The 12,994-nt window shown below is 50.8% G+C and overlaps 1 protein-coding gene across 1 annotated transcript; it reads right to left on the reverse strand.

Moving 5' to 3' along the window:
• Positions 1 to 290: 290 nt before the first annotated feature.
• Positions 291 to 2,553, reverse strand: LOC137677375 (26S proteasome non-ATPase regulatory subunit 8-like; the record flags this gene model as incomplete). Its single annotated transcript, XM_068424682.1, has 3 exons — positions 291 to 449; positions 528 to 639; positions 2,453 to 2,553. Coding segments are annotated over 3 exons (351 nt in total), but the record flags the coding sequence as incomplete, so codon positions are not given.
• Positions 2,554 to 12,994: the final 10,441 nt, after the last annotated feature.

A 12,994-nucleotide genomic window follows, 5' to 3' on the forward strand; every position in this document is an offset into this window, starting at 1 on the left:
AATCGCAGTAAATTGAGGCTGAAAGTGGAGGGGGAGGAGCCTAAAGGGAGGGGGAGGAGCCTAAAAAGAGGGGGAGGAGCCTAAAAGGAGGGGGAGGAGCCTAAAATGGGGGGACACTGCCCCCTCACTTTTAATCACCCTTTAATTAATTACCCCCCCTCAAAACCGCAGTGAAATGGGTAAATCGAGGTGGAAAGTGGAAGGGAAGGAGCCTAAAAGGAGGGGGAGAAGCCAAAACAAGAGGGGGAGGAGCCAAAAGGGAGGGGGAGGAGCCAAATAATGACGGGGGGAGCCAAAAAGGGGGCGTGGCCTCAGACGATCATCTCGAGCTGCCGGGCGTACTCGATGACCTGGGTGGCCAGCTCGGTGGAGGGGATGGTGGCCTCCTCGGGCTTGTGCTGGTGGCTACTGAAGCTGTAGTAGTTGTTGGGGGCCAGGACCCACCCCCGCTGGAAAATGGGGTGAAAAAAGGGATATTTGGGGGCGCCCCCGGGGTATTTATGGTGGGGGGGCGGGTGTGGGGGCACCTTCTTGGCGTAGTCAGTCATCTTCTTGGCGGTGGGGAAGAAGAGGATGCGGGTGGCCTCGGCGAAGAGGATCTGCTCGTAGGCCTTCTCGATGCAGCCCGCGATCTCATCCCTGGGGGGGAATTAGGGGGGGCTAGGGGGTGTGGGGGGTAATTATGGGGTGTGGGGGGTAATTAGGGGGGGATACGGGGGGGGTTTGGGGGGATATGGGGGGGTTATGGGGTGGGAAGAGGATCTGTTCGTAGGCCTTCTCGATGCAGCCCACGATCTCGTCCCTGGGGGGGTAATTACGGGGGGTTATGGGGTGTGGGGGGTAATTAGGGGGGGATACGGGAGGGTTTTGGGGGGATATGGGGGGTTATGGGGTGTGGGGAGGGGTTATAGGGGGGGTTTGGGGGAGATTTTGGGGTGTTTAAGGGTTTTTTTTGGGTGTTCAAGGAGGTTTTTGGGGTGCTCATGGGGGTTGTAGGGTGCTGAATGAGGTTTTTGGGGTGTTTCAGGGTTTTTGGGGTGTTTAAGGATGTTTTTGGGGTGTTTAAGGATGTTTTTGGGGTGTTTAAGGAGTCTTTTGGAGTGTTTAAGTGTTTTTTTGGGGTGCTCGGGGGGTGTTCAAGGAGGTTTTTGGAGTATTTAAGAAGGTTTTTGGGGTGTTTAAGAAGGTTTTGGGGTGCTCACAAAAGTTTTTGGGGTGTTTAAGGAGATTTTTTGCCCGTTAAAGCATTTTTTTGGGGGTGTTTAAGGAGTTTTGGGTGTTCAAGGGGTTTTGGGGTGTTTAAGGAGGGTTTTGGGGTGCTCAAGGTTTTTTTTGGGGTGTTTAAGAAGGTTTTTGGGGTATTTAAAGAGGTTTTTTGGCATGTTTAAGGGTGTTTTGAGGTATTTAGAGTTTTTTGGGGTGCTCAAAGGGTTTTTTGGGGCGCTCTAGGAGGTTTTTAAGGGGCTTTTCGGGTGCTCAAAGAAGTTTTGGGGTGCTCAAAGAAGTTTTGGGGGGCATTTAAGGAGATTTTTGGCATGTTTAAGGGGTTTTTGGGGCTCTCAAGGAGGGTTTTAAGGGCTTTTGGCGTGTTTAAAGGCTTTTTGGCGTGTTTAAGGAGGTTTTTAGCATGTTTAAGGAGATTTTCTGGGGTGCTTAGGGTTTTTCTGGGGTGCTCCAGGAGGTTTTTTGGGGTGCTCCAGGAGGTCTTTAAGGGGCTTTGGGTGTGTTTAAGGGCTTTTTGGCGTGGTTAAGGAGGTTTTTGGGGTGTTTAAAGGGTTTTTTTGGCATGTTCAGGGGGTTATTGGCGTGTTTAAGCAGGTTTTTGGGGTGTTTAAGAAGGTTTTGGAGTATTTAAGGAGGTTTTAGTGGTGCTCAAGAAGGTTTTTAAGGGGCTTTTGGCGTGTTTAAGGTTTTTTTTTGGTGTGTTTAAGGAGGTTTTTGGGGTGCTCGGGCGGGGGTTTGGCATATTTAAGTGGTTTCTGGTGTGTTTAAGGGTTTTTCTGGGGTGTTTAAGGGGGTTTTTGGGGTGTTTAAGGAAGGGGTTTGCGTGTTCAGGGGGGTTTTGGGGGTATTTAAGAAGGTTTCTGGGGTGATCAAGGGGTTTTTGGGGTGTATAAGCATTTTTTTTGGGTTGCTCAAGGGGCTTTTGGGGTGCTCACGGAGGATTTTAAGGGGCTTTTGGCGTGTTCAAGGGGGCTTTTGGCGTGTTCAAGGGAGCTTTTGGGGTGCTCAAGGGGGCTTTAGGGGTACTCAAAGAAGTTTTGGGGGGCATTTAAGGAGGTTTGGGGGGCATTTAAGGAGGTTTGTGGTATGTTTAAGGGGTTTTGGGGGCTCTCAAGGAGGTTTTCAAGGGGCTTTTGTGGTGCCCAAGGGATCTGTGGGGTGCCCAAGGGATTTTTGGTGTGCCCAAGAAGGTTTTTGGGGCACCCAAGGAGGTTTTTGGGGCGCTCACCGGATGGTATCCAGCAGGATATCGATGAAGAAGTTGTAACTCTCGGCCGGGATGTTGCCTTTGGCCAGGAACACCTTGTTGTAGCTGCCCTCCATCAGGTACTGCGAGGTGAAACACGATTAAAAATGACAAAAAATTATAAAAAATTACTAAAAAAACCCAACAAAAACCCTAAAAAGGCGGAGCCCCAAACTGGGAACGGTCTGAGCCCCAAACTGGGACCAGGTTGAGCCCCAAACTGGGACAAGGCTGAGACTCAAACTGGGATCAGCTGTAGCCCTAAACTGGTACAAGGCAGAGCCCCAAACTGGGACCGGTCTGAGCCCCAAAATGGGACCTCCTCTGTGCCCCAGACTGGGAAAAGGCGGAGCCCCAAACTGGGACTAGGCTGAGCCCCAAACTGGGACCGGGCTGAGCCCCAAACTGGGACCGGGCTGGGCCCCAAACTGGGACCAGGCTGAGCCCTAAACTGGGATCGCCTCTGTGCCCCAAAATGGGAAAATTCGGAGCCCCAAACTGGGAACAAGCTAAGCCCCAAACTGGGACGGGGCTGAGCCCCAAATGGGGACCAGGTTAAGCCCCAAACTGGGACCAGGCTGAGCCCTAAACTGGGATCACGTGCAGCCCCAAACTGGACCGGTCTGTGCCCTAAATTGGGACCAGTCAGAGCCCTAAACTGGGACCGGGAAGAGCCCTAGACTGGGAACAGTCAGAGCCACAAACTGGGACCGGGCTGAGCCCCAAAGTGGGAGTGGGCTGAGCCCCAAAATGGGACCAGGCTGAGCCCTAAACTGGGATCGCCTCTGTGCCCCAAACTGGGAAAATGCGGAGCCCCAAACTGGGAACAAACTAAGCCCCAAACTGGGACCAGGTGCAGCCCCAAACTGGGACCAGGTGCAGCCCCAAACTGGTACCACGTGCAGCCCTAAACTGAGAACAGGCTGAGCCCCAAAATGGGACCAAGCTGAGCCCCAGACTGGGACCAGGTGCAGCCCCAAACTGGGACCGGGCTGAGCCCTACACTGGGACCAGGTTGAGCCCCAATCTGGGACCAGGCAGAGCCCGAAACTGGGACCAGGCTGAACCCTAAACTGGGACCAGGCTGAGCCCCAAACTGGGACCAGTCAGAGCCCCAAACTGGGACCAGGTGTAGCCCTAAACTGGGACTGGGCTGAGCCCCAAACTGGGACCTCCTCTATGCCCCACACTGGGACCAGAATGAGCCCCAAACTGGGACCAGGCTGAGCCCTAAACTGGGACCAGTCTGTGCCCTAAAATGGGACCAAGCTAAGCCCTGAAGTGCGACCGGGCTGAGCCCGAAACTGGGACCAGGTGGAGGCCCAAATTGGGTCCCGTCTGTGCCCCAAACTGGGACCAGGCTGAGCCCCAAACTTGGACGAAGTTGAACCCAAAACTGGGACCAGACTGAGCCCCAAACTGGGACTAGGCTGTGCCCTAATCTGGGACCAGGCTGTGCCCCAAACTGGACCTGGCTGAGCTCCAAACTGGGACCAGGCTGTGCCCTAAACTGGGACAAGGCTGAGCCCCAAACTGGGATCAGGTGCAGCCCCAAACTGGGACCAGGTGCAGCCCCAAAATGGGACCAGGTGAATCCCAAAATGGGACCAGGTGCAGCCCCACACGGGGAACAAGTTAAGCCGTAAACTGGGACCGGTCTGAGCCCCAAACTGGGACCCATCTGAGCCCCGAACTGGGATAAGGCGGAGCCCCAAATTTGGACCAGTCAGAGCCCCAAACTGGGATCACGTGCAGCCCCAGACTGGGACCAGGCTGTGCCCAAAACTGGGACCAAGTTGAGGCCCAAACTGCGACGATGCTGAGCCCCAAACTGGGACGAGTCAGAACCCCAAACTGGGACCATGTGCAGCACCAGATTGGGATCAGGTGGAGCCCCAAACTCGGACCAGGCTGTTCCCTTAACTGGGACCAGGTGCAGCCCCAAACTGAGACCAGGTACAGCCCCAAACTGGGACCAGTTTGTGCCCTAACCTGGGACCAGGTGCAGCCCCAGATTTGGAGCAGGTAGAGCCCCAAACTGGGACTAGTCAGAGCCCCAAACTAGGACCGGGCTGAGCCCCAGACTGGGACCAGGTGCAGCCCAAAACTGGGACAGGTCTGAGCCCCAAACTGGGATCAGGTGCAGCCCCAAACTGAGACCGGCTGAACCACAAACTGGGACGGGGCTGAGCTCTAAACTGGGGCAAGTTGAGCCCCAAACTGGGACCAGGCTGAGCCCCAAACTGGGACTAGGTGCAGCCCCAAACTGGGACGAGGGTGAGCCCCAAACTGGGACCGGTCTGAGCCCCAAACTGGGACTGGGCTGAGCCCAAAACTGGGACTGGGCTGAGCCTCAAACTGGGATCAGGTGCAGTCGCAAACTGGGACCAGGCTGAGCCTCAAACTGGGACGAGGGTGAGCCCCAAACTGGGACCAGTCTAGAGCCCCAAACTGGGTTTGGGCTGAGCCCCAAACTGGGACCTGGTGCAGCCCCAAACTTGGACCAGGTGCAGCCCTAAACTGGGACCGGTCTGAGCCCCAAACTGGGACCGGTCTGTGCCCCACACTGGGACTAGGCTGTGCCCCAAACTGGAACCAGGCTGAGCCCTAAATTGGGACTGGGCTGAGCCCCAAACTGGGACCAAGTTGAGCCCTAAGCTGGGACCAGGCTGAGCCCCACACTGGGACCAGGTGCAGCCCCAAACGGGGACCGATCTTTGCCCGAAACTGAGACGGGTCTGAGCCCTAAACTGGGACAAGGCTGAGCCCCAAAGTTGGACCAGGCTGATCCCCAAACTGGGACCAAGTTGAGCCCCAAACTGGGACCGGTATGTGCCCCACACTAGGACCAGGCTGTGCCCCAACGTGGAAGCAGGCTGAGCCCGAAACAGGGACCAGGTGCACCCCCAAACTGGAACCAATCAGAGCGTCAAACTGGGACCGGGCTGAGCCCCAAACTGGGACCAGGCTGAGCCCTAAACTAGGACGAGGCTGTGCCCCAAACTGGACAAGGCTGAGCCCCAAACTGCGACCAGGTGCACCCCCAAACTAGGACCGGTCAGAGCTCCAAACTCTGACCGGGCTGAGCCCCAAAACTAGGACCAGGCTGTGCCCCAAACTGGGACCAGGCTGTGCCCCAAACCGGACCAGGCTGAGCTCCAAACTGGGACCAGGTGCAGCCCCAGACTGGGACCAAGCTAAGCCCTAAAGTGGGACAAGTCAGAGCCCCAAACTGGGACCGGGCTGAGCCCCAAACTGGGACCAAGTTGAGCCCCAAACTGGGACCGGTCTGATCCCCAAACCGGGACCAAGTTGAGCCCCAAACTGGGACCAGGCTGAGCCCCAAACTGGACCAAGTTGAGCCCTAAACTGGGACCAGGCTGAGCCCCGAACTGGGACCAGGCTGAGCCATACACTGAGACCGCGCTGAGCCCCAAAATGGGACCAAGCTGAGATAGAAACTGGGATCAGGTGTAGCCCTATACTGGGACCGGGCTGAGCCCCAAACTGGGACCGGTCTGTCGGGTTCCGGATTTAAGGTCCGCCTCTAAAGCAAATCTAGAAATAAAATGCAGACAGCCGCCCCCCGTCCGCCCCCCCCGAGAGAGAGAGAGGGAGAGAGAGAGGCCCGCCTAATTAGTCAAAAAAAGGAGCAAATCTAGAAATAAAATGCAGACAATCCCCGTCCCCTGCTCCCCGAGAGAGAGAGAGAGAGAGATCCGCCTAATTAATAATTCCAGTGCAGCCCACGTGCGGCGTGCCTGGTTCAATGCAGACAGCCCGCGCGCAGGGCCCGCCAAAAATATAAATAATTCCAGTGCAGCCCACGTGCGGCGTGCCTGGTTCAATGCGAACACCCGGTATGCTTAACCTGCCGGCAGGTAAAGCACCCCCAAACAATCCTGACCCGAAATATTAAAGATTCGTGATCCCTGAGTTCAGACAAAGCACAACCGAGGCACGGTATCAACACACTTGGCTCTGACTTTATTAGGTCCAACACTGAGGCAACTCAATATTCAAGGAAAAGAGAGAGAGAGATGAAAGAAAGAAAGAAACAGAGAAAACATTTGAAAGAGAAAGAAAAAAGAAAATATTCACCACCCTGAGATCCAGCGATGTCTTCCTTGGAAGATGGCGGTGAGGGTCCCACGTGTTGAAGTGATCCAGCCTCTTTTATAGAGTTTTTCGGCAGAGTCATGTGACTGGGAGCCGTCAGTCAACAGTTCGCACCAATCACAGGTCCGAAGGCGGGACATGTCCGGTTCCTGCGCCGTAGGATTGGTCCCTTGCCAGGCTGTCACCGGAGACACGCATCCGGAGGAGGGTGGAGGGCGGGCGCCTAGCTTATTGCGCCATCCCACGTTGCCAGGCTCAGGCATTCCAGGCAGCCGCCATAAGATGTCGCCCGAGCACGTGGTTTACGATTTCTGAGACAATGCTCAAAAGGAAGGGCCAGATTCCCACACCACCCCGTGGCTCAGAAATCATCAACATATAGTCAGTAGTTCGATTCCAGGGGGTGTAGAAAAGTTAGGACAGAAAAAGATAACAGGTTAAAAGAAGGAAAAGGGAAGAGACAAGGAAATGTAGAAAGGTAAGGATAGAAAAAGATAATAGGTTTTGAAGAAAGACAAGGGAAGAGTAAAGCATACAAGAAGATAAAGATAAGTCCAATGACTTGTGATTGGTATCATTCTAATAAACAGAATGAGTCACCTCTTCTTCTTTACAGAAGTCTAACAACAACAATATCATCAATAATGATAAATAGCTTTTGATAAAGTTATAGTGCAACTATAACATGTAAACAAAATGAGAAAAAGTTATACAGTGTAAACACATTTCCATTATCATCAATTTTCAGGAAACAATTACAGTCATTTAACTTTGGCACAAACTCCTTCTTCTGTTAGCAGGTAATCGAGAACCAGCCAATCTTGATTGGCTCTCGAGCACCGCTGATTGGTTCATCGGTGTTTCAGGTTGCGGGTCCATAATACTCAATAATTCGTTGGGGATCATATAATTTGATTCCCAGTTCTTAGCTGCCAATTTTTAGAAGTATGGAGCATATCATCCCAATATACCATACCCCAGCCCAATTTTTTGGTAGTATTTTGAATGCATAGTGCCCGCAAAACCAATAATGAACCAATAATTTCAGGGTTCGCATCCCATTTGCAAAGGACTTGGCCATGATCTGGCAGGGCGGTAGTCCTTTGACTCAGATGGTTCCCAGGCCAAAGGGGTTCCCTGTCACACCACAGTTAATGCAATTAATTTAATTCCATCCCCATTTGCATTACCATGCTCCTGCTCATTGTTTCCAAACACAATTTGTACCTAATATTTCCCCAAAGTGAGTATAATCAGTGGGGGACCAGAAAATCTTCTCCCACCAGGGACTGATTGTAGCACCCTCCCTTTTGGGTGTAACTAATACAATAGTGACCAGGAGCAGGGTGTTGCATAGGCCAAGATGAGGGTGATTCTTTTCACAATCCACTCATGAGCAAGAGAAATGGAGATCCACAATCAACTTTCAGACCAAATGGTCCGCCACACACCCAACAATTAATAAGCTTAAAAGCTTGAGTAACCAATTTTCCCAACAACAAGAACTCATTTTCCCCATGTTAAACCTGAGAACAAGGAAGCAAGGTTCTCGCCGGGTAGGCTTTGAACAGTATAGGCGAGACAACATACAACTGCCCAAAACAATTTGTCAATAGTGACAAAGGCACATTGCAAAAATTATTAAGGCTATACAATTTAAAACTATACATTCAATCAAAACTTCCATTAAATGTTGCTTTCTTCTTCTGCTTCTCTGAACTTCTATCTTCCAACCTGCAAAGGAACAGAAAAAGAAACTTCTCGGTCCTATTAGTGAAAGGACCGGATGAGGTTTTAGTTAAAATGATGGAACAATCCATCGTGTATTAATTTTATGCTCCTTTCCCAGGGCATCTTTTGCTTTCCATGCATATTCATTGAACGGAGCAACAAGTACCAGTGGAACTTCTCCCACGGTAGGGAGTTTTACCAGTACTGGTTGTCCTGGATGATAAGCTGAATTTTTGGGGTGATCTGGACCCTTGGGGGCAGGTATGATTGTCGGGGGCTCCGGATAAAAAGCTGTAATTTTCGGGCTGCCAAATTTTCCCCACCGGTTGTTCACCAAAGTGAGAGCATCCCATAACCGGTTTGCCCATCCTGGGTCATGCGGTTTTAGGAATCGCTTTAGTAAGCCATTGGTCCTTTCCACTATCCCATTTGCTTGGGGGTAGTAGGGAGTGTGGAAAGTCCATTTGATTCCCTCTTCAGTTGCCCAATCCTGAACCATCTTTGCTGAAAAATGTGAGCCATTATCCGATTGAATCGATTGAGGTTTTGGGAAAGAACTAAACCATCCTTTTAAGGCTTGGATGGTGTTTGCCCCGGTGGCTCGGGCGAACGCTTCTGCCTGTGCCAGTCCTGATATCACTTCCACTCCCACTAACACATATTGCTTTCCTTCTGATTTGCGAAAAGGTCCAATATAATCTACTTGCCAGGTTTCCCACAGTCCTTTTCCGCTTTTAATGTGTAGGGGAGGGCTGTCTAGGGGATGTCTGTCGAGTCGGTGACGGCATAAGCTGCACCCGGAAATACATGTTCGACAGTTCTCCCTTGTGACAGGCCAGCCTCGAGCCTGTGCTTCGCAGTAAAGGTCTTTGGCTCCTGTGTGTCCTCGTTTGACATGTAGCCACTCCAATAGTCTCTCCCAATTTTCTGTTACTGATTCATTTTGTAAGGGAGCCAGACGAGACAATTCGTCCACTTTATTGTTCAATTGGCTAGTTAGATCGTCACTGCTTTGGTGAGAGGCCACCCAGGCTATGGCAAAATTCCCTTGTGTGGCAATTCTTAAAATGTCCTGCCACTTTTCCTTTTGCCATACCGGTATCCGGTTGACTTCCCACCCATTTTTCTCCCAGAAAGGAAGCCACTCGGTGCATCCCTTGAAGACAGCAAAGGAATCAGTATAGATATAGACAGGAGAGGAAGATTGAGCCTCATGTTGGAAAACACTCCAAACCGCAACTAATTCACCCACTTGTGCACTACCTTCACCTTCTGTTATGATTTTCTCATCAGTCTGGGCTTGTAAGGCAGCGGCCCGATATTTCCACACTTTTCCCTCACGTTTGGCTGAGGCATCAGTAAACCAGGCATTCAGTAATTGTTTGGAAAAAGGAGGCGCTACTTGTATGACAGGAGGTGGGAGGTTATTCTCACGACTTGGAGAGAATTCCTCCTGTATAGCTAATTTTTTAGGTGTGCCTTCTGTTACATTAAAGATACCACAATAATGTTCAATTTGTGCATACCATTTCCGCACAGATGCTCGTTGTGCCACCCCGTCAGGGGGTGGGGTCCCTGCTAAAATTGGTTTTATTACCTTAAAGGGGCCTCTGAGAATGATTGGTTGCTGGCGAATGGTGCGCTCGGCCTCTCGTAGCGCTAAGCTTACCACAAATAATCCCTTTTCCCATACTGTATAACGTTTCTCTGCGTCTTTAAAACTACGAGAATAAAAGCCAACAGGTCTCGGGGGTCCCTCTGGTCCCTTTTGCCAGAAGTGAAGTGATAGTCCAGATTCAGCAAACCCCCATTCAATTTGGATGGGATCGGTAGGATGAATTGGACCTAAGGCTTGGTGACTAGAAGCCTCAAATATCAGTAGTTGTAAAGCTTCCTCGTGGACAGGGGTCCACTCCCAAGAGACACCTTTCCGTAACAAATTATGCAACGGCCTAGCTATTATGGAAAAATCAGGGATATGTTTTCGCCAAAATACCAAAGTTCCTAGTGCTTGCTGCAGTTCTCGTTTTGAGGTAGGTAATTTTACCTGGTCTAAGGCTAGCAGAGTATCATCTGGAATGCACATGGTTCCTCCTTTCCACCAGATTCCCAGAAATTTAACTTCATTTGCAGGCAATTGAACCTTTTCAGGTGGGACTTGCAATCCCAACCTTTCCAGGTGTGTGATAATTGCTGATTGCATCCTGCCCACAGATTCAATTTGGTCTCCCCCTATTAGCACATCATCAATGTATTGATAAGTTTTGACATTCTCTTCCAGAGGGATTTGTTCCAACTCCCTGGCCAGGGCATGGTGTGCCAGAGTTGGGGAGTGTTTAAACCCTTGAGGTAACCTTGTAAATGTATATTGCTGTCCTTCCCAAGTGAAAGCAAAGCGAGCCTGATCCTCTGGTTGGAGAGGAACCATGAAAAACATATCTTTAACATCAATAGTTGCCAAAATAGGGTGGGCTTGCTCCTGAATGGTACTAATGAGTTCAGCAATGTTAGGCACAGCAGCAGTTAGGGGTCCTGTATTGGCATTCAATCGACGATAATCAATCGTCAGTCGCCATTTCCCATTTGGTTTTCGCACTGGCCATACCGGAGAGTTGTAAGGCGAGTGCGTGGGAACTATAATTCCTTGTTCCCGCAATTCTGTCAAAACAAGGGCTATGCCCTCTCTGGCTCCCAGGGGTAGAGAATATGGTTTCACATTAGTCACTGCAGATGGGGGAAGGGGAGGGGCTGGAATCAGGAGTCTCAAATTTAGTTTGGCAACTCCAAATATCCAGTTACCTCCCTTATTGTCTGTCCACTTACGGCCCTTTAAGACATCCATTCCCAATAGATTTGAAGGGAATTCTCCCATTACCATTTCTACAGTAATTGGTGTGTCTTCCCCAGGGAGTCTGAGAGAGGTTCGCACTAACGTCTGTGCCTTAACATTCCCGAACGCATCTGACACCATCAGGGATTTTTTTGAAGGTTTTAGTCCACATCGATGGGCATCATCCTCCTGTATAGCAGAGATTTGAGCACCAGTGTCCACTACAAAAGGAATAGGTATTTGTTTAGGTCCCACCACACAATATGAAATCAAATCACCTCGAGGGGTGAGGGTGAGCTGTCTAATGTGCATCCACCCTTCGCCCATCCGCTCACGAGAGACGGGCGAAGGAACTAGTTTTCCTCCCTTCTGGGGGAAGATTTAAAAACTACCTCCTGCTCCACCCAAGGTGGGGCAGAGGGAATTTCGCACCTTCCCCCAGGGACACTAGCTGGTGGTTTTTCTGGTGGTTTAATCACCCATCCCTCATCAGTGGTAATTACTTTCGTGCCTCTCTCTGACCACCCTAGTACCATTTTCTCCAACTGTTCTGTATTAAGCCCATTCATACACTTCAGGGGTATTCCCTTATGTTTTCCTATCAACCACAATGCTTTCCTGTGAGATATAGTATCTTTCTTTGAATTCACCGGGTTCGGGGGAGAGGGCCTCGTTGGAGGAAACTTCGCCTCCGCACGCCTCACAGTTTTAGATTCCGATTTCACAGGACCATATTTTCGCCCATAGTTAATCAATTCTTGAGCTACTTCCCCCCAAGTCCACACCTTCTGTTCTGGGGTACGGCGATCCGGGGTTAAAACTCCAGTTAAAGCAGCTGTCACCCGTGCACTCTGAGGGGTATTTCTGATAGTACCTTGCAACTGAATTCCTAAGGGTTTCAATGAATCAGGCAAACCTCTAACCAGGGGAGTCATCCTCTCAGGATCTACCGGTATCATCATTGGGGATTCCTGCCTAAGCTTCAATTCCCGATCATACATCATTTGCAAACAAGCCGCCTTGTGCACATTCTCCACAAGCTGATCCACCGAGCCTGTAAGCGCAAGAGGATCTCCCCTCTCCAAGGGATTCAAACCTCCAGCCCAATAAGCTGCTCGCTGAGTGAGAGACCAAGGGGCTCTATTATCACCAGTAGTCAAAAACACTCCAGGTCCCCAATATCCCTCAGCTTCTCTTTCACTCAACAGAATCTGATCACCACCAGTCAACGACACTCTCCACACATACTCTGTCTCAGACTCCTTTGGACTGCGTGAAAAATCCCTTTTCAACTTAGCCAATTCAGCTGCTGTGTACGGCACCTCCTTCGTAACCATCTTAGGATTATGGTCCTCACTATCCTCATAAGCATATTCGACCTTAACCAGCGGTCGAAGGGGTTGCGTAGGACCCTGCGGTAAATCACATTGTGTCCCCGCTTCCTCTGGTTCCCCCTTACGGTACAAACCATCCCCTTTGTGATCCTCACCAGGGGACGGGGCTGCATCAGCTGCCTGTGCACGACTCCGTCGCCCTCTGCAGTCACAAGCACGTAAGTTCTCCACAAAAGCCTCCTGCAAACACCTTACGTTCTCCCGCTCATTCTCTACTTCATCCTGCAGAGTTTTAACCCTTTCCTCCAATTCACAGTTTCTCTCCTCTAAAGTTACCAACCGATCTTGCAACAACCGCACCAAAAGCTCTTTTGTCTGCGGCGTCTGTGCCGAGTCCTCCAACTCCTGCTCTTGCGTTACATCAAATGCACTCAGAATTGCACCCATTCTCTCTAAGTTATTGATACCTTCCGAAAACTCAAGGATCCTGCCGACTACGCCAATTTATAA

This window comes from Nyctibius grandis, unplaced genomic scaffold, assembly GCF_013368605.1.
Source record: "Nyctibius grandis isolate bNycGra1 unplaced genomic scaffold, bNycGra1.pri scaffold_169_arrow_ctg1, whole genome shotgun sequence".
In the NCBI taxonomy this organism is placed as follows: Eukaryota; Metazoa; Chordata; class Aves; order Nyctibiiformes; family Nyctibiidae; genus Nyctibius; species Nyctibius grandis.